The sequence below is a fragment of the Pleurodeles waltl genome, chromosome 3_2, assembly GCF_031143425.1.
Source record: "Pleurodeles waltl isolate 20211129_DDA chromosome 3_2, aPleWal1.hap1.20221129, whole genome shotgun sequence".
Classification (NCBI taxonomy): Eukaryota; Metazoa; Chordata; class Amphibia; order Caudata; family Salamandridae; genus Pleurodeles; species Pleurodeles waltl.
This window is the reverse complement of record NC_090441.1, coordinates 54032152-54054500: the sequence shown is the minus strand read 5'-3', so window position 1 is coordinate 54054500 and position 22349 is coordinate 54032152. Positions and strand designations below refer to the sequence as shown.

The 22349-nt window shown below is 46.8% G+C and overlaps 1 protein-coding gene across 2 annotated transcripts in view; it reads right to left on the bottom strand.

The window, feature by feature from the left end:
• Nucleotides 1–11319: 11319 nt before the first annotated feature.
• Nucleotides 11320–22349, bottom strand: part of RFFL (ring finger and FYVE like domain containing E3 ubiquitin protein ligase) — a 345152-nt gene continuing 334122 nt past the window's right edge. For both annotated transcript variants that reach the window (XM_069226760.1, XM_069226759.1), the window contains exon 7: nucleotides 11320–12354. In XM_069226760.1, the coding sequence (XP_069082861.1) occupies nucleotides 12173–12354 (182 nt within the window). In that variant the 3' untranslated portion in view covers nucleotides 11320–12172. The remainder of the gene's footprint in view (nucleotides 12355–22349) is intronic.

Genomic DNA, 22349 nt, shown 5'->3' with positions numbered 1-22349 from the left:
CAGGGAGCCTGGGACTCAAAAAAAAGCTTCTGTGGATTACAGAACCCAAGATCCAAGGTCCAGCCTAAAACCAATTCCAGTAAGGAATTCAATAGCCTGCTCCTCCAAGGAAGGTGCAAGAGAGCACACTAGTCTACACAACATACAGGAGAATCATCATGATCTTCATAAGGGCACAAGAAGTGTTAAAAAAACTACAGCTCATAGTGTCAGCTGGTTCTAGCAAGGAGGGCGCAAGGGAGCACCTTAGTCCACATAGCATACACGAAAACTCACAAACTACAAACTGGCACATGGAGTGCACAACAACCACAGTACCTAGAGTCAGCGGGCACCACCAGCTATGCGAGCATGAGAGAAATGGCCCCCCATATAGTGGCAAATGCAACTCATCTCGCCCATTCAGGCAGGGACACCTCTAACTGGGCCAGACCGGGCCCGCTGTCAGCCGGACACAACACATCAGAACCGGTAGAGCAGGACTCCCTGGAACATATGTTTATCCCTCACTACACCTCAAAAGGCCTTATACATATTTTAAGCAGAAGGAATTTATTGGGCTTATTTTCTCAGGTGCCAGCTCTCAGGCACATCACCTCGGAAAACATTGACTGGATGAGGTTCGAGCCTCCCTCCCCTCCCTAAACGAACCAGCGAGGTCACAAAAACAACCTGGAAAAGCACAGAAAAGAGGGCTGCAGTCTGGAACGCAAAAGAGTCCTTTGCAGATTGGGGCACTGAATTACACATTCCCCCACATGACAAACATCCGTTGATCCTTCTAAATACTGTCCCTGGACACAGGTCGAAATCAGTCCTAAGAGGATCAACTGGGGGAGGAACCACGGGTCCCATGCAGAAGTGGTCCCGCAGACCATAACCATAATCGGTGTGCAAAATAGAAGAGAGGTCCACATGGTCATACACTCATCCCGCAAGCGGGGGGACCGGGCAAAACAAAGGTATTGGTCCTAATACTAAGTGGGGCGTAGAGCACTTACCTTTGGGCTCGTCCAAATTCCTGTAAATTTTGTCATGGAATGTGGCAGGCCTCAGAAGCATCAGCAGATCTAGTGAGGTAATGTCCTACCTAAACTCTAATGATTTCATCTGTATGCAGGAAACTTGGGAATGAGCTCCATCTCACCTGCCAGGTTACTATGAGATCTTCCAGCCAGCCACTCGCCCAAGTATTTTTGGTCGCTAGTGTATCCACCAGAAAAGGCGTTACCGAAGGTAAGTAACTTGTTCTTCGGATGGATACACCTGTGGATTCCTCACCTAAAGAATAGAGTCCCAAAGCAGTACCGCCCCCGGTGGTGGGTACCTGAATGGTCAAACCAAGAAATCCTGCAGCACTGAGCGTGCAAAATGGCCATTCCTCCTAACTTCAAAGTCCAAACAATAATGCTTGGCAAAAGTGTGGAGGGATGCCCAAGTTGCCGCCTTGCAGATGTCAACCACAGGAACACCTCTAGCTAAGGCCGATGAAGCCGCCTTAGCCCTGGTGGAATGGGCACTAGGCCCCACAGGAGGTTCCTTCTTTGCTAAAGAATAACATAATTTGATGCAAAGAATGACCCACCTGGAAAGCGTTCTCTTGTGGACAGCTTTGCCTCTCCTCTTCCCCACGTAACCGATGAAGAGCTGATCGTCTTGTCTGAACTCCCTCGTCCTGTCCACGAAGAAGCTCAACGCTCTTCTTGGGTCAAGTCGGTGAAGCCTTTCTTCCTGCTTGGATGGAGGAGGTGGAGGATAGAAGGAAGAAAGAGTGATGGACTGTCCTAAATGAAGGGGTGTAACAACCTTCGGTAGGAAAGCCGCCCTGGTCCTTAACACCACTTTGTCCCTGTAAAAGGAAGTATATGGGGGTTCTACACTAAGAGCCTGGAGCTCACTCACCCTTCTAGCAGATGTTATGGCAACCAGAAAGACAGATTTTAAAACTAAAAGCCTCAATGGACAAGAATGCATCAGTTCAAACGGTGAACCCATAAGAAAGGTCAATACTAAGTTAAGATCCTACTGAGGCATAATGAATGGAGTGGGCGGAAACTTGTTAGTGAGACCCTTAATGAACCTCAAAACAATAGGCGACTTAAACAAGGAGGGTTGGTCTGGAAGGCACAGAAAAGCCGACCGTACGGATAAATAACCCTTAACAGTGGCAACTGCACAACCCCTCTGTGCCAAGGATAATGCAAACAACAGTATATCAGATAAGTGGGCACTCAAGGGATCAATTTGATTCTCTCCACACCAATTCACAAATTTAGCCCACCTGCTTGCATAGATAGATTTGGTGGAGTATCGCCTGGCCGATAATATAACTTCCACCACCTCAGGCGGGAAAGAAAAGGAACTCAGATTGACCCGTTCAATCTCCAGGCATGAAAGTGCAGGCTCTGGAGGTGGGGGTGTAGAACCTGCCCCTGCAACGGCGAGAGGAGGTCTGCCCTGTAAGGGAGAAGGAGCGAAGTGCACAGAGAGAGTTGGATGAGGTCCGAATAGCATACCCTTCTTGGCCAATCCGGAGCTATTAAGATGACTTGGGGCCGTTCTTGGCGGATCTTCCTCAGGACCCAAGGAATTAAGGGTATGGGGGAAACTGACCCTTCCAGGACATCTGAAAGGCGTCCCCCAAAGCTCCTTGCATCGGATACTGGAGGCTGCAGAATGACAGGCAGTGCGCGTTCTCCCGAGTGGCAAACAGATATATCTGTGGATACCCCCACATCTGGAAGGACCAGATCTGGATGAAGACAGCACTCGTGATCGGTCGAGATGCGCCGACTGAGATCGTCCGCACGCATGTTCAGAACTCCGGCCAAATGGTTTGCTACCAGAGCCTTAGAGCTTCTCTGCAGAGAAGGTACGAGCCCACTCCTCCCTGCTTGTTTATATACCACATCGCAGTAGTGTTGTCCGTTAGGACTTGAACCGACCGACCGAGGGAAGGGAGGAAGGCCTTGAGAGGCAGATGGATCGCCCGCAATTCCAACAGATTGATGTGAAGCCTCTGTTCCCCTGGAGACCAATGACCTTTGACCTCCAGGTCCCCCAGATGAGCACCCCACCCTAGAGTGGAGGCATCCGTTATCACTGTGGCCACCGGAGGTGGCAGCGAGAACGGCTTTCCTTGGGAAAGGTTGCCGTCCGCAGCCCACCATTGAAGATCCGCTGCAGCATCTCTGGAGAGCTTTATCGATTCCTCAAGATCTCCTTTGTGTTGAAACCACTGCCTGCGGATGCACCACTGAAGAGCCCTCATGTGCCAGCGTGCATGAGTGGCCAGCAGCATGCAAGAAGCCAACAGACCGAGCAGACGAAGGACCTTGAGGACTGGAAAGAACGCTCCATTCTGAAACATTGGAATCAACGCCTGAATGTCCTGAATCCGCTGCGGCGGAGGAAAGGCCCGATTCAATGTTGTGTCCAGTACTACCCCTATGAACAGGAGACGCTGAGAGGGCTCCAGATTTGGGCACGTTCACCGAAGAGCCCAGATCGAACATAAACTGAGTTGTCGACTGCAGGTGATGCTGCAGGAGCTCTGGAGACTTGGCTTTGAACAACTAATCGTCCAGATAAAGAAATACTGTTACCCCATTCTTCTGAGCTCTGCTGCAACCACCGCCATCACCTTTGTGAAGACTCGAGGTGCCGAAGTAAGACCAAACAAAAGGACCGCAAACTGATAGTGTTGCGACCCTACCACAAACCGGACATACTTCCTGTGTGACTTGAGGATCGGGATATGGAAGTAAGCATCCTGCAAGTCGACAGACACCATCCAATCTCCTTCGTTCAACCGCAAAAGAACTTGTGACCGGGTCAGCATCTTGAACTTTTCATGCTTGAGGAACCAATTCAAAATCCTCAGGCCCAGGATTGGCCTCAACCGACCATCCTTTTTGGGGATCAGGAAGTATCTTGAATAGCAGCCCTGACCCCTCTCCTGCTCTGGAACCAACTCCACTGCGCCTTTCGACAAAAGGATTAGCACTTCCTGTTCTAGTAAAAGAAGATGGTCTTCCGAACAAAAGGATGGGCGTGGAGGAATGTGAGGGGGAAACTCCCAAAAGGGAAGAGTATAACCTTTCCCCACAATGTCGGTGACCCAGCAGTCCGATGTTATTGACTCCCACGTGAAGAAACTGAGACAGTCCCCCCCCTTACAGGAGATGCGTGTAAAGGGAGTGATGGAGGACTAAGGCTGCTTTCCTTGCTGCACCCCTACGGAGGAGGAGGAAGAGGCAGAGTGCTGCTGGGCGGCCCCTCTAGTACGAACTCTACCCCTGCCCCTGAAAGATCTATAAGGGTGAGCTCCTGAAGATTGCTGTCCTGCTGCCTGGAGCCTCCCTCGAAAGGAAAAGCCACGGCCAAACCCCCTAAACCTCCTACATGATCTTAAGGAACAGGAGGTGGCTGTTTGCAGTCCCAAAGATCTTGCCATGGCCCTACTCTCCTTGAACCGCTCCAAGGCAGAGTAAGCTTTTGCTCCACATAGTTTGTCCCCATCAAAGGGTAGGTCGAGCAGGGTTGTCTGTACATTGGTAGAGAATCCTATAGACCGTAGACAGGCATGTCGTCTTGTCGCTATGGATGTGCCCATAGCACTGGCCACAGAGTCCGCGGTGTCTAGCCCAGATTGAATAACCTGGGTCGCCGCCGCCTGAGCGTCCTCCAAAAGGTTAAGCACCTCTTGAGGCAATCCAGAGTGCCCCTTGGACTCGTCCATAAGAGCATAAATATACCGTCCTAGAATACAAGTAGCATTCGTAGATTTGAGGGCCATGCTACATGAAGAGAACGCCTTCTTAGCAGACTGGTCCATTCTCTTAGACTCCCTGTCCGCGGGAACCCCTGGAAAAGATCCAGGAGCAGAGCGAGAGGAGCAAGAAGCCTGCACAACCAAACTCTCCGGAGTCGGGTGTCTGGATAAGAACGCCGGATCACCTGGAGCTACTCGATACCTTCTTGCCACCGACCTGTTCACAGCAGTCGAAGTCACAGGCTTCTTCCACACCTCCATAATTGGGTCCATAAGCGCCTCATTAAACGGAAGAAGCGGCTCTGCCACAGCTGGCGATTGATGCAAAACCTCAGTGAGAATGTTGGTCTTGACATCCGCAGCTGGAAGATGAAGGTCCAAAAAATCAGCTGCCTTCCGGACCACCGTATGAAAAGAGGCAGCCTCCTCAGTGTACTCCCCCGGAGAAGCCAAGTCCCAATCCGGGGAAGTGTCCCAACCACTCGCCGTGTCCAAGCCTTGCAGGTCTCCTAGTGGCTCCACAAGCTCTCCCTCCTCCAAGAGCTGCTTCTCATACTCCTGCTCCTCTAGCAGCCTCAGAGCCAACCTTCTGGAGCGGAGCGTGGATTCAATCCCCGGCAAGGCATCAGCCGACGCCGAAGACCTCGGACAGCGTCGACCTTCGGAGTCATCTAACGCCAGATCCACCGGCGCCATAGGCTTCTTCAAGGTTGATTGAAGCTGTGGCGAACTCATCGGCGCCGGGGTGGTGGACGTCGTCGACGTCACCGGTCTTCTAGGTGACACCATTGGTACCAGCGCCGAACCAGCACTTCCCGAAGGAAGAAAAGGCATGAAGGGCGTCAGTCTATATGAAGCCGGAACACCCATGTCGATGGCCAATGGACCTGAAGGCCCCGAATGCACACCTCCCGGCGCCATGGTGGGAAAGATGTTGAACATTGCATTAAGGAATGCGGGCAGGTCTGCGCCCGGCGCCGGGAACGCCAGATAACTTTGTGGGGCCGGTGCACGAGTCAAAGCCGGCGTCGGCTCAGACATCTCCATCTGCGCCGGAGAGGCCCTCGGCTCCTGATGTGGATCAACTTCAAAGGACGGACAGTGGTGACGTCGGGGAAGCTGGAGTCGTCAGAGACGGAGGTGTAACAGTTGGACTGACCTCCCAAGTCGGTCGACGCTGAGCCGATGGCGACCTCAAACGGGAGTGGCCCTTACTTGACCGGCGCCGCAATCCATGCCGGCGCCGGTAGTCTTGATGACGCCGGTGAGATCTGGAGGACTTAGAGGAAGACTCACGGCGATGATGCTTCTCCTTCTTCTTGGATCTTGCCAGGAACAACTGGGCCTCCCGCTCCTTAAGGGCCTTCGGATTCATGCGCTGACATGAACCACACGCCTCGACCTCATGGTCAGAACTCAGACACCACAAACAATTTTTGTGTGGGTCTGTGACCGACATTCGACCTCCGCACTCCCTGCAGGGTTTAAAACCCGACTTCCTTGGCTGCGACATTGTTACACACGAAGTGAAACAGTAGCTCCCTGGTAGCCTCGAAGAAATAACTGTTACTCGAAGGCACGGAAAAAAGGGAACTGACGTCTGCACATCGACGAGGACCTCTTATTGCCTGGATGACGTCATACGGCGTCGCGTAGGAGTTGGGCAACTATGACGTCATCGTCGACATGCAGAGCTAGAAGAAAATTTCCGTTGAATGCTGGCGCGTGGGGAAAATTCTTTAGGTGAGGAATCCACAGGTAGTTGTATCCATCAGAACGTGAAGCTATCAACACATGACCCTCCACAGTATTCAACACTATTAACCCATCTAATAAGTTCTAGGAACTCCAAGGGATACTTCCCCTGTCAGTAGTTCCTCAATATAAAGTGAACCCCGTACTCTTGTGTGTGATTTTGATTCTACTTATAGGGAGACAAGTATGGTTGTGTTCCTTCAGACTTTTTTCAAATATTCTTCTCTCCCTGACTCGCTGTATGTGTTATGATGGCCCAAGTTATCACCATTTAGTGGTGTGAACACTGCCCACCAAAAAGTAGATGTAAAACTAATCAATTGTTATCTCAACGCTCCAAGGAAATCAAAGGTAGCGACAATCCTCGAACTCCTGGAGAAACTGTCATTTTCAGGCATACCGGCCACAAAATAGTTATGCTGGGAGATTTTAATGTAAGTGGGCTAGACAGGCAACCTGAGCCCCTCCTCCCAGGACAGAGGCTGTCAACTACAAAAAAATGTTCTTACAATGTTCAGACTATCTTCAACCCGACAGGAGCACACAAACGTTCGACAAGGTTGCCCCATTCCTCCATCGTTCAAGGGAAGTTTAACTGTTGATTACGTGCTCCTCTCAGAAAAGCTCACGCGGAGACTCAGCCACTTTGAAGTCACTGAGAGGGCCGAGAGTGATCCCAATCCCTTGAAATGCATCATTGAACTACAAGCACAGGCAGCACAGCAGTACACAGTGGAAGGGGCCTCAACGGGCATTGAGAAGGTACACTTGGCATGAAGAATCAAATGGAGACCAGAGTATTCATCTAAAATAGCCCTAAAAACCCAGCCCCAAGAGCCTAACCAGAATCTCGATGGTGGACAAAGTCAGTGGGCAATCTATGCATTATGCTGCAGGGTAATCCAAGGTGTCCTCACATATCTCGCTCCACTCAAGGAAGTACGACAATACCACTGGACAAAAACGTGCTCAAGGCAAGGCCGGCACTTTGCAGAACTATACGTATACATAAACAAAAGCCCACAAAGGACACAGTAGCTCAAATAAGAAAAATCTGAAGATGCCTCAAGAAACAGATCTGGAAACTCAGGCTGGCACAAGTTCGGAAAGAATGGGACACCTTATTCCAGCTCTAAAAGGACCCAAATCACGCACGTTTCTGGGACTATGTATGCAAGCTAAGGAACAGCCATAAGTCAAGGAAGAATATGAATCAGAGGCTGTATGGGTCTCTCACGTAACACTCTTGTACACAACCTCGGAACTAGAACCAGACTTGCCCAGCAACAGGCTGGACAAGACTCAGGGGGACATTCTGAGTATGGCAGTAACTGAACCGCCACGCCGGCGGTGGTCTTTAGACTGCCGCCAGGGTGGCGGTACAGACCGCCATATAACGAGTGTGGCGGTTCGGCCTCTGCCAAACTGCCATTTACCTGTTCCTATCACCAGGGCGGTTAGACCCGCCGGGCCGGAGACGAGCATCTCTGACCTGGTGGGGCCACCCAATACCGCCGCCAGTATTCAGAGTCCCCTTTCTGCAAGGGATTCTGTGGCAGTAGCACTGCCACAAAATCCCTGGCTGAAAGGCTACTGGCAATAGGAATTTGCATTCCTGTTGCCAGTAGATGACTCCCCAAGCCCCCCAACTCCCAGTAGTGATCCCTCAACCCCCAATCCCCATATTAAACCCTTATCCCAGTAGTCACCCCCCACCCAATCCCTGAACTTAACCCCACCCCCGCATACACACACTCACACACACGCACACCCAGACACACTCACAACACCCTTACACTCATTTGCGCACACACGCATCACCATCACCACATTTACACACAGACACACATGCACGCATGCACAAACACTTCCCTCCCACCCCCCATTTCATGACATACCCATTCACCCCCCCCCCACCCTCCTTAATAAGGCTAATCATCTCCAAGTTAACCAGGAAAAAACGAAAGTCCTTATATCTGGAAGGTACAAGACCAACAATATCAGAACCTGGCGACTGGGATGCCAGACCATTCACACAGCCAGGAAGTATAATTACCTGGGGGTTTGGTTCACAGAAAATGTAGCAGGGGCACAGAAAACTGCAATTAGACATAAAGCTGCAGCCATCACATATGGATTCTCCCAACTGAGTACCCAACTTAGAAGCGCTTTGACTGCCCCAATACTGAAGGAAATAAAGACGACCCTACTTCCTGTCCTGCAATATGGGTACCTGGCATTTACGGGGTCTTCAGAATCCACCACTCAACAAGCTCATTGCAGAGCATATTTAAAAATCTTCCAACAACTAAAGTACACTCGCTGCTCCAGGCTCAGATTGGAAATGGGCCTAGTGTCACAGCAGATAGATGGTCAGGCCGCCATCCTGAAATATTACATCAGGCTCGGGAAGGGCAACTTGCTTACTTTAAACCACCACTTGAGAACTATTTTTGAAAATTCCGGCGACCCGTGGTCCACATAGTTAAGCAAAGCACAGAAGACCTTTGAAACAGGTGACTCCATTCAGCTGGCAGACACCGTGGCTTTCAGTGCATGGAAAACATCAATAAACAGAAGAGCAAAGGAACTCTCAAGGGAGCACGACATTCTGTCAGTCAATTCTCCATCAACAGAGCCAGGGTTAAACGATTCCTATTTGACAGGAGCCCCTCAACCATACCTTTTAGAAGCAATAAATGCAAGAACTCGACACCAGATTCTCTATAAGCGATCATTAGTCGTGCCAATCATGGACTTTAATCTTTCCTGGCCTGCACATAGGTACAAAAAAGCCTGCCGGCTCTGCTCCTACCATCAAGAAAGTTGGTTACATCTTCTGTGCTGCTGTTCCAAACCGGCAGCCGAAAGACAGTTAATGATTCCAGCTGCCTGGCTCTTTGCAAGTTGTGCAAATTCTCAGGTGACTTCTAGCCCAAGGGGGGGAGTGGGGGTGGTGGGAGGGGAGGGTGCGAACAGCTTGCTGCATGTGGAGCAAAATGCATGCAAGCCCCCCTTGCTGCAAATCGAGACAATACTAACCCGTTCTTAACAGTTTTTTTTTTTTTTTAAATCAAGTTTAACGCATATATTATCTACTGTATTTTCTTGTCATGGTTTTAATTAACTGAACAATAAATTGACATTGACAACGCACCACAACCAGCATGTGAATCTAGCTTACTTAGGTTCAAATTAAACTTTCAACTCTAGTCCTCCATAGTCTGGTCTTCTGTTATTCAGGGTTGCAATTATTTTTCTCCATGCACAGGATCCACCTCTCTTGCCTTGAACATGCTTAATTTGCACCAGTGTTTATCAGGGGTGAGCACATGTACTCATTTTTGGAGAAAACTGTATTTTTTTCATCAGACTGTCTCACAGTAAAGGAGAGAGAGGGAGAAAAGGGAAAGAGAACAATACAGTGACAAAAGGAGATCAGGGATGATGAATAAGTGCAGAGTGGTTAAAGAGGGATGAGGTATAAACTAGAATATACATCCTTGATTTTCGGAAACCCTGGCATTCAGCTGTGCTCGAGTATGGTTATACAAAAAGCTTTCTGTCCCTGAGCTTACTCCGGGGCTTGCAACTAGAAGGTATTTTATCCATTTGTGGACTTTTATTTCTGAAGTCATATGTGCTTCTCTGTGCTTACTTTCCTTGGGCGTTCATCAATAAAAAGGGATACAATTGAGATGGACAGTCTGACATTTGGCAAGTGCCACCATTACTTTAAAAGATTAAAGACCAGCCCCCATCTTCAATCCTATTGATGATAGCTTAGGGAGACATGTGCCCAAGCCATCCACATCATGCGCCCATGGGGATGGCACCTTAACTGCTAATAGGCAAGGCAGTGGGAGAATCTTAACTCATCCTTGATAAAGCCCACATAATATGGATAGACTTTCAAAAAATGATGTAAATCATGCAAATAAATGTTGACAAGCTATCTTGATTGTACAGATGTTGTCCAGTGTGGCAGGCACAAGCAATGAGAGATATGATGTAGAAAAGATCACAGCAACCATGAATGCGATCAGTAACAGATATCAATGTAAACAGACACTGTGCATATGTCAAGTAAATGTCCTGTTCGCAGATACACAAAATACAGATGCTGAAAAGAAATTAGATCAGTTGTATCACTTGCAAGGAGAGTAAATGACTTTTACGGAGGACAAAAGATATATGAAGCACACAAAGTTCTTTAAAGACACTAATCCAAACTTCAGACAATCTCTATAAACCACGTATCCATACTGATGTTTGTCAGCAAATCACAGTTTAACAACAGTCACCTGTTTTCCACCTACACTTCCACTCCAACCCAAGGAATGACAATGAAAACGAATGTTACAATTAATGACAGTTCTATTTCACACTGGCTCTTAGACAGAATACACTTATTTGGAATCTTCACTTGCGGGTATACTAGAGTCAGGCAATTTAATATTCCAATAATTCTAAAATGAAATGGTTAGATGCGTTTAACAACTTGTTATGCCATTTCCCAGACATTAACCTGTCGGCACAATGCCCCCAACAGTTCCCATTCTCAATTTTCAAAAAGAAGGATGCCTGAAGTCCTAGTCATGAAATATGTATTAGTTTTTATGCTAAAGACGATTTCGTTGTTCTGTTTTCTTATATTTGACGACCTGCAAGATTGGGATCCTGCTGCAGAATGTCGATGCACCTCCTTTTAAGGGATGTAGGTTATCCACAAATTCATTCACCTATTTTTAATTCAAAAGTAGTAGCAAAAAGGAGACAGACAATTCTACCATCCTCTCCCTCCATTTATTTGCACAAATAAAAAGCATTTCAATAGATTGAGAATGTTTAACATTTGCACCTGATTAGTAATGAATGATCCCATTACTAGTTAAGAAATATGAGCAAAATGGCAGCTTGTCACAAGCACAGTAGTGAGATAAAGGCATACCGGTTTGAAATATTGTCCGTGGCTTTCGATTCTTCTCCCATCTCCTTTTTACAGGACTCCCTCCACCTGAACAGTTCTAGTGACTTGTGCTATAGCCTCTTGTTCATTCATTCTGCAAATATTACTGGCAACTGTACCTGGTGTGTGCATCCCTAAGGCACAAGAACATAGGATTTTCAAGTCCAGAAATATATTTAACCAGGCCAGTGTGCCATCCAAGAGCGACGCCATTTTATAGTTGGATGATAGTTTCAGCTTTGCTGTATGAAGTCCTAGTTACTTTGATCATGTTTGGTGGGCTGCAGAAGAACCCGAAGCTGGTGTAACCTTCTCCCAGAGGAGGACATCACCCATGTAAGGCACAAAGGCGTTGTGGAATGGTGTTCTAATCATTTAGACAACTGCAACAACATTTCTAAGTCTTTCATCAAATATCCAGTTGTGCATCGAAATCAAACACAGAAATGAAACCCACCTCCCAAACAAGGACACAAGATGCTGGAAGTATCAGCCAAGAGATTTATAGTAGAATACATATGCAAAAACCAGATCTCCAAACCAGATCACCAACAGCTTACCATTGCCAGGACTGTGTATTTACTGGAAAATGCTCCTGTCTAAAAATCAACTCTATCAATTTCAAGTTCATACAAAGTTTATATTCTCTCTGCTTCACATCTAGGCCACTTTTGTCAGGATCGAAAGACATGAACAGCTCGCACCACGTACTGCCTGCAGATGGGGCATTCGCTCATACGTTTGCCACATTTGGTGCATGTCACCATATGCCCACATTCCAGAAGGACGCAATCAATTGGAGAGTCCATGCAGATTTTGCAGAGAGGGTCTTCAGAGCCAGGAAGGACAACTTCAGCTGGATTAGGGAAAATAAGTTAAAGTTCAGAAACAGGTATAAAATCAACAAAAGTTGAGATAAATGTTACTTATGTATAACAGTAGTTTTGTGACATGGGCGAAATCGTTTGTGGTTTAAAACATTTTTAATACTGGTTTATATCTTGCAGAGAACAGCCGGGCTAAGATTGAATAAAATTAGCCTTTTATCGAAACTATGTGGTGCTGGTGTCATGAACAAAGCAATGATGCAGGTAAGTCTTCATTACTAGAAAAATGTTTGTACCAAAAAAAAAAAAGAAAAAAAAAAAAAAGTAAAACCGTATGGAAAAAATGTGGGAAAACATTGATCATTAAGACATGCAACAGCAAGGGTCACTGGGGTATAAAGCAACACACTGGACCTTGAAGGCTGGGTGAGGACAAGCCTGACTTATGCAGCTGGAGTAAGCATTCTTGTTCTGTCAGAACAACAGTTCCATGTTTCACCCTCATGTGTGCAAAGTTTCAGTCTAGCTAGAGTTCTAGCCAAGACCAGACTAGTTATTAGTGTAGCTATTACCGTGTTCACAACAGCACTCGGCAGATACTGCCAAAGAGAAGCATCTAATAGAACACACTTAAGAAAAAGAGGGGGGTCCCAAAACACATTTTCCCAAAGGGTCTTTAGACACAACTACAGCCCGAACCTCTGAACAGAATTACATCAAATTTGGCAGGAACCTAGATCGTGGTGCACAGATCGTGCTTTTTGTTATTTGGTGTAAATACGTTCAGTAGTTTTGGAGCTATTAAAGGAAAAGGAAATATAGATATCTGGGCAGAGCCTATGCCCAGGGCTCATGGTGAGATCTTTTTGGCTGTCATCACTTCAACCAGGAAGTGCTGGCAGCCATCTCAGGACCAGCATACATGATAGCACCCCACTGAAATGAATTGTAGTGAATGACAGATTCTGAGGACCACAAAAAGAAGAACACAAAGGGTGATAACAGATTTTAGTTACAATATAAATCACTTGTTGTTGGTACCATACTAATTTTAGGAATTGTGGTGTGTTCTAAGGTGAGTTTACCCTGTGAAAAAGCCTTCTGCTGCGATTTCATGAATCACATTCATTAAAAACTGCTTTCTCATGATTTTCCCATATAGGTTATGGAAGATGCTCCAGAAGCTGAAATGAGAGCATATTTTTTGTAAATTCACACTACCTTTCTCAGCCATACTACCATTACCTGTAAAACATGTACTTCCAACAGGAGCAGCCTTTCAGTTGATTCCCTTGTGTTCTCTGGCAGCCTCCCAGAGTGTTCCAAAGAACGATTAGAGCGCTAACAGTCTTACTTATGACAAAAACAAATGTAGCACACCTGAATCCATTGTGATTGAATCAAAATGGTAAACCTTAAAACATTTAATGTAGAAAGGAAAAAAATGAGGGGGTTCATTTTGTCATATATAATATCGTTAGTGCTGTAGGAAGTAAAATTAGGACGTGTTTTAAGTGAGTTCTCAAATATCTTCCTCTTCTATTTCATTAAAACATTCTGACATGCAGACTGAAACATGTCCTACACCAGCAGCAGACTACCAGTTAACTCCCTGATGATCATCAGTTTTACTACAGTATTCTAATGAGCAACTGGAGTGCTAACATTCTGAATTCATGCCAAACATGTGTCACATCAGAACGCCATCTTGATGGAAACAAAGTGGAAAACTGAAAGCATTTTCTATTGAGGGTACTGCAGTAAGTGAGGAAATTAGGAGCTTCATAACAAATAAGTCTCCCAAGATTACCACCAGAGAAAAAAAGAGCCCAAATGTAGCACACAGAACCCAAATGTAGCCCAAGTATTGCACAATGGCAAAAGTGTGCGAAAAACGTAGGGCCTCATTTATAATTTGGCAGACGGGTTACTCCATCCCAAAAGTGATGGATATTCCGTCCACTGTATTACGATCTCCGTAGGCTATAATGGGATCGTAATATGGCGAATTGGATACCTGTCATGTTTGTGATGGAGTTTTCCCCTCTGCCGAATTCTAAATAAGGCTCTTATGGTTTGTTTTTTTGCAATTTGATAGTGCAGACATGATCCGAAGGTATTGCAGTGCTTTACATGAGCATAAGTTACATTACACAAGGACACATTTATTTTGGTTTTAGGCACAGAGAGATTAAGTGATTTCCCCCGAATCTCGGGATGTCAAGCTGACATCTTGGCAACTAAAACCTGTTTCCCCAGTTGCAAAGTCTGCATCTTTGGTCGTAACGCAAAAGCTTCTCCCCTACGTGTAACATAAAATCAATTGATCAGCTGGTAAAAAAAAAAAGCCAAAAAACAATCACTTCAAAGTGGTTTGTCACTATTTGAGAAGTGATATGCCCTCATTTTACTTTTTTAGAGCACTAACCATAATTTCTATGGGAATTGGGCTCTCTCATTTTATAATTTCTAAAGGAAATGCTTCAGGTATTAGTTTTGTTTACCTCAAGATGATTAGAGTTGTGGCACACTTTTGTAACAAATACAGAATGTTAGCATTCTAGTTGTTCATTTCAATACTAATGGGAGGCAGAGGTCAAGGGCTCGTACTCTCGATAACTGAGGGCAGGGATGAGGGTGCAGAGGCAACAAGTTGACCACAGTAGGCAGGCAAGAGGGGCAGTGGCAGCACAACAGACCATGGAGGGCAGGGGAAGGAGGGGGCAGGCAACAAACCAACCATACAGGACAGGCAAGAGCGGCTGGGGCAATATAATATAACAATGAGGGCAGAAGGAAGAGGCAGTGACAGTACAACCATACATGCAAACAGAGCCGATTCAGGCAGGAGACTCCAGATGTTTTTAAGCCCAAAGGGGCTTTATTTTAGCAGTCTCCTGCTTAAAATCTCCTCTTTTTCAATGTACGTCAATGTGGAAAATCAATTCCCCAGGTTTTGTTTTCCAAAATCTCCCTCTTACCAAGTTCAAGATGTTGGCAAGTATGGTACCATTGGATCACGTAGGGCAGGAAGAATGAGGCAGGGACATGGACTCTGATAAAAGAGGGCAGGAGGGAGATAAGCACCGGCACCAAACTGACCTTACAAGGCAGGCATTGAGGGTTGCAGCTGCACAATACCACACAGGTCAAGCAGTATGGCAGTGCGGCACAATAAACCATGGAAAGGAGACAGGGCCATGCACATGGACAACAGAGAGTAGAAGGGAAGACACAAGGGCAGCAAGCTGACCATACCGGAAAGGCAGGAGGGATAGTTGCAGCATAACAGACTATGAAGGGCAGGAGGGAGGGTGCAGGGGCACAACAACAGACTGGGCAAGGAGGGAGGAAGGGGATAGGGGTCCTCACATGGAAAATGGAGGGCAGGAGGCAAGGGGACAGGACAGGAGCAGCAAGCTGCCCATGGAGGACAGGCAGGAGAGGTAATGGAAGCACAACACACTGTGAGACTATAATGACACACAAACACAGACAACAGATGGAAGGTGCGAGGGGGTCAGGGGCAGGAAGCTGACCACACAGGGCAGATGGGAGGGGCTGTGGCAGCACAGAAGACCATGCCTGGCAAGCGGGAGGGTTAGTGGCAGCACAACAGTCATGGTTGGCAAGAGGGAGGTGGAATGGGCATGCACAAAGGACACTGGAGGACAGAAGTGAGAGGTAGGGGCTGGATACAGATAAGAGAGGGCAGGGGAAGGGGCTTCACAACAGACCATGCAAGGCAGGCTAGAGAAGCAGCTGCAGCACAACAGAGCATGGAGGGCAAAAGGGAGAGGCAGCAAAATGGACCAGAGAGGACAGGAAGGAAGGAATAGGGACACAAAACTCTGACAGGGAGGGTGGAGGTGGCAGGGACAGGCGGCAGCCATCTGACCATGCTAGGCAGGTGGGGTGGGGTGGGGGGGGGGGGGGGCAGCTCAACAGAACACTCAGTAGATAGGAGGGGCAGTGGCAGGTCCATGGAACATGGTGAACAAAGTGGAGGGAGCATGGGCATGCAAACAGACATCAGAGGGCAAGAAGAAGGAGGGTAGGGGCAGGGGGGCAAGAATAGGGCATATAATTGGGCAATGGAGGGCAGAGGGCAGGTATATCAAGCTAAATGGAGGGCAATGACAGACGGTCGGACCATGCAAGTCAGGAGGGAGGGGGCTAGTACACTGATCCAGAAAACAGAGGGTAGGGAGGACCTGGATGGGGCAGCAAGCTAACTGTTCAGGGCAGGTGGGAAGGGCAGTGGCAGAAAAACCGCCACACAGGACAGTAATGAGGGAGCAGGTGCATATCCTCGGACAATGGATGGCAAGGAAGAAGGGGACAGGAGCTGCAACCTTGGGCGGGGGGACGGAGGCAGCACGATGCCAGGCCAGGCCTGCATCCAACCCACCCCCCCCAATGAGATGGACATCTCACTTAACGTTACAAATCCTAGAAATTCACTGAAAAATAAAAATGTCACAGAGATGTTATAAATAGGAAATAGCATGAAAAAAACCCTTAGAAATTCGCTTAAAGAAACAAAGGGTACAGGAACGCTTTAGTTCAGTTCAGATTTTACATGCGCAAAACCACAGAAATCCAGTTGTTATAGTTATTTCAAGTAACTATAACTTGTGCCCTAGGGTATCTATAACTCGCACCCTCGCTTTGCACTGCTAATTACCCCAGATATTACATCACTCAAGACATCTTGAAAAACATCACTGACAATATCACTGTAACATTTACAGTAAAATTATTGATGAGAAAACTGCATGGCGAGGGCATGAGTTATAGTTACTAGGGTTACTTAAAATAACTAACAGTAACAGCTGAATTTCGGTGGTTTTGTGGTGTAAAATCTGAACCTAACTTTAATGTCCCTGTAACCTTTGGGTTTTTAATGAATATGAATATCACTCGATCCCGTGACTCGAAAACACTTCTTCGAAGAAAAACAACTTGTAACACTCCGAGCCCAACACTAGATGGCAGACATATGGATAGCATGTGTTTCTGCAGCTACAAATGCCATCGAACATATATATATATTTCATAAGAAATTCACCGCACCCCAGGAATCCAATTTTATTGCCTTTATTTGTTGAACAGCAACCACCAACGTGTTTCAAGATTCAACTCTCATGAGTCTTGCTCACAGTCAGTGAGTCCTTTCACAGTTTCTAAAATATATACAGCCATTCCGTCCTACTGTTTATGAAGCATTCTGGTTTTTGTAGTTCATCATTGATCTTGCAATACAAAAATTAAAATAAAACAATTAAATGCATTACATGATGTTTCGCCAAAATGCCAACTTTGTCAATTGTCATGATGCTATAGGGGCATTGGGATAGTACTGTTGGGACACGTATCTTACATCACTTACATTTACAAAATCGTTGCCCTGTGCATTACATTCATTCATTCATTCGCGCGAAGCGGTACTATTTTATTTGCATGCGTCAGAGTTGTGGATGAGTCCATGTTTAGGCATACTATATGATCTAAACCAATTAATTCACTATAATGAGTTACCATGATTCGATTAACGGCCATCCTTACTGTGCACTTTATATAGTGGCTGTAAGTGGCTCCATGGCATCCCAGTTATGTGGCGAGTCTGGAAGTCTATTGTTATTTTATGTATGGCTCAGTGCCTAATACAGAGGCACATGCGGTGCAGGCATGCATGCAATATATGCTCACTTAGTGTGCATTTGCCCACGCATTTCTACGGTAACATCATCATTATTCACTTGGGGTTTAGGGCCTATGATTTTTCCATTATCCACATCACTGTTTTTTTTGTTTTTTTTTAAACATCTTTTATTAAATCATAGCTCAGTAGAGTACATTACTAGTAAATATACTTGACGAATACACCTTGGTCAGGGGTATCAGTTTTCATTGGAACAATCATGTCTGCATAGGATATCGAATCAATTGTCAAACCTTCTATTCATATCATGCCCTGCGGCCCCTTATGAACGAAAATCCTTACGGTAAAGCCACCTCACCCAATTTCCCCCTTTATTCGTCTCTAGGCCCTCCCCTTACAGTCCTCTATATCCACCCCATAGGGACCATATCTTGTCAAATTTCCGGGCTTCCGGGGGCAACCCCTGCCTTGGTAGATCACTTGTTGAGCATGACGGCACCAATCCATATTCCCCTCCCAGATCCGGAAGTCTGATGGCTCCGATGCCCCCAAAGATTGGGCAATCTCTGTTTTGGCTACCCCCGCCGCTAGCATCAGCCAAGTCTTCTGATGCCTTGGCCAGGTCTCCTCTCCCGAGATCTGGAGTATCAACCACCGGGGCTCCTGAGGAATCAAGAGCCCCATGACCCAGGTCATGATGTGTACCATTTTCCCCCAAAACTGTTGTATTATCGGACAGTCCCATAAGATGTGAAAGAATGTCCCCACCTCATCACACCCCCTTTTGCATAGGTCTGAATCCCCATGGCCCATGCAGTGCAGGAGGGGTCTAGAGTAGTATGACCTGTGAAGGATTCGCAATTGCACAAGGCGAAACCTCGGCTGGATTGCCACCTCTCTAGGGCTCTGAAGGGTGTCCTGCCAGTCATCATTTTAAATTCGTCCTACTTCTCACTCCCATGCCTCCGGGAGAGGTTGCCTGGAGTTGGGTGAGCTATTCATAAATTTTTTATAGATTAGAGAAATAGTTTTCTCCAGCATGGGGTCCATTAGTAGGCAGTCCTCCAGCTGAGAGAAGTCAGAAATCTGTTCTCCTACATGGAGATGCTTCCCGAGCATATGACCCATTTAGATGCACTTAAAACGCTTGGGGGGTCCCAGTTCATATTTAGTCTGTAGGTCCGCCAGAGCGATCAGTGAACCATTCCTCCAGATATCTCCAAGTTTATCAATGCCGAGCAGTCCACAGCTACGGAAGCCCTTTAATTTGTGAAGTTCACTTAGTTAGTCACTACACCAAAGTGGAGACACGGCCGTCAATTTACGGTCCGAGCCCAAATATTTGGTGGCCTCTCTCCACACCCTCACCGCAGCTTGTGTGTGGGGCGGGAGTAGGCCCTCCCTTCCCCTGGAATACAGCACTGAGGGGTACCCCTTCTCTCCCACTGACTCCCTGTCTTTTCTGTGGGCAGGTTCCCCCACCTCTGCATATACCCAGTCACCTACCAAGAGTAGTTGGGCCGCCCAGTAGAACACTTGTATGTTAGGGATCGCTATACCCCCATTGTATACTCTTCTCTGCAGTTTAACCAGGGATATCCGTGGACATCCTCCTCGCCACAAGAGCTTGCGTATTTCGCTATTGATCTTTGAGAAGAAGTCAGGAAGTACCTTAAATGGGGTATTTTGAAACACAGAGTATGCAAGACAGGGACATCATTTTAAATAGGGTTGCATGGCCCATCAAAGAGAGGGGGAGCTTCTGCCAATGGAAAACATCTGCTCCAAGCCGGTCCAGTTGTGTATAAAGGTTCTTTCTGAGGAACTCTGTCGGATTCCTTGTCACAAAAAATCCCAAATATGGAAAATCCTCAGTATTGACTAGAGCCAAGCACCGCGCCAGTTGGGAGATGTCCCCAGGTGTTAGAGGGAAGACCAGGGAGTTTTCCCAATTTATCGGATTCCTAGAGTAGGTTCAAAAGAGCTGGAAAATGTGCAATAGTCTATCTATGGACCACTGGGGCCTTGTGACGTATTGGAGAATATCATTGGCGTAGAAAGATATCCGGGCCTCCCACCAGCTTCCTTCGGGTATGCCCCACACCAGGGGATCCTGGCGTACCAATTTCGCCAGTGGCTTCAGTGCAAGGGCAAATAACCATTGCGATAGAAGGCAACCCTGCCTAGTTCCTCTATGAAGCGTAAATGGGTGGGACAACACCCCATTCACTCTGACACTTGCCTGGGGGCCAGTAGATAGCACTTGAACCCAAGCACAAAATCCAGGGCCAAATTCTAGCATGGTTAGGACAGCATAGACATAGGGCCATTCAATACTGTGAAAGGCCATACTGGCGTCTAGTGAGAGTACCACAGCCTCTTCCGCCCCCCAGGCCATTGTGGTATGCAAGATCCCATATAAGCGCCTTAGATTTTATCTAATGCTTTTGTGTGGCATAAAGCCTGTTTGATCCTTATGTATTAGTTTGGCCACATGTGGACGCAGTCTATTTACCAGAATATTTGCTAATACCTTGATTTCCAAGTTCAGTAGGGAGATGGGACGATCTAAACTACAGGACTTTTGGGGGCTTGCCTTCTTTATGTAGGACCACTATGGTGGCGAGTCTATGGTCTTCCAGAAGAATTCCCTCTGTCTTAGCTGCCGGGAACATTTCCAACATATGGGGAGCCACTATATCTCTCATGCCCTTAAAGAATTCCACCAGGAGGCCATTAGGGTCCACTGCCTTCCCTAATGCAATCTCTACTAAGGGTTGCTTATCTTCTTCCACTGTCAGTTCCTAATCTAAAAGCTCCCTATCGGCCCCTGACAATTCCTCCAACGGGAGGTCCTGCAGTAGCTCCTCACAGTCCTCTCGGGTAGTGGCCATCTGGGAAGAGTATATACTTTCATAATAGTTGGCAAAGGCCCCTGTTATAGCTTCACTAGTTGAGTGCCGTACTCCCCCCACCCCAACCCCTCGTGTCAGATCAAGGCAACCCAGTTCCTGCTTCTATGCCTTTTTTCTAGCCATGCCAGTAATTGATTTGCCTTGTCTACCACCTCATAACTCTGCCTTTGCGTAGCTTGCTTGTGGGCTCACATCTCATTGGTCCCTAGGTCCTGCGTTTCTTTTTGACATTGGTGCGGATCAACTACCCCCTCCAAGTGTGTCTGCCTCCAAGTTGGAGACCTCCTTCTCCAGTGTTGCATGCTTACTATTCTGCTCCTTTTTGTGGCCCCCAATTGCCTGGGTCTGCCCCCTGAGTACCGTCTTGAATGTCTCCCAGAGTGTGCTTGCTGAGTGTACTGTACCACAATTTTCAGAGAAGTATCACTTTGACCCCTCCCATATCACGTTTTAGAATATTCCAGTGCTTCTTAAAGTTTCCTTCAATTTCTCTGCTTTATTTGCTGTATGTTAGAATCAAGCGAGGTCTGGATGGAATTAACAATCCACCTGGCAATCTCTGCCTTTGAAATGGCATGTTCTTTAGGAGGTGTGGTGAACGCTACAAAGAGCTGTTGTGTGTTATGAAAGGATTAGGTCCTGTCAATGTAATACACAAAAGCATGCTAATGTCAAGCCTGTGCTCTTTATCAAGTCTGGTTGCAGGAAGAAAATTGGGAACTCAACTGACTGATTAAGGTGGAAAGGAGAGACCACCTTGGAAAACAACTTAGAACTGTTTCCGAGAATTACTTTATCAAAAACTGTACTGTACTTGGAAAAAAGGTTACTGAAGAATGAGGACCTGCAACGCACTGATGCATCTAAGTGAGGTGAATGCAATGAGACAGTAAACATTCCAAGAGAGGAACTGCCAGGGACATGAGAATCAGTCTGGTGAGGACAATGTTAAGGTTAAAGCTAGGTGTAGGAAGTAACCTAGGTGGGATTACCCATTTAAGGTCCTCCCTAAAGGCTTTGATAATGTATTTTGAAGATAGAAGAGTGTTTCCTGTTCTGCATGTATGCAGCAAGAGCAGCTAGATTGATGCATAAACCAAGCCCGACCACAGAAGTGCAGGAGGTAACAGATAGTGTCCTGCACAGTCGGGGTGAATGGATTAATGCAGTAATGCACAGAACATTTCCACAGCACAGTGGTTCCCAAACTTTTTCAGCCTGCGGCTCCCTTGACTTATTGGCCGTGGCTCCCAGTTATGTCTGTTTTTTTTTTTTTTTTAACATGAATAAGGGGATGTAAGCCAGGCCTCTGGAGCACTTCCATTTTTCTCCCTGAAAATAATTGGGATGAAGCTGATAAAGGGCTTCTGCGACAAGTGTGTGTTCCATAACTCCCCCACATGGCATTCCCACATTTGTTACTCGGGGCCACCAATGCACATTA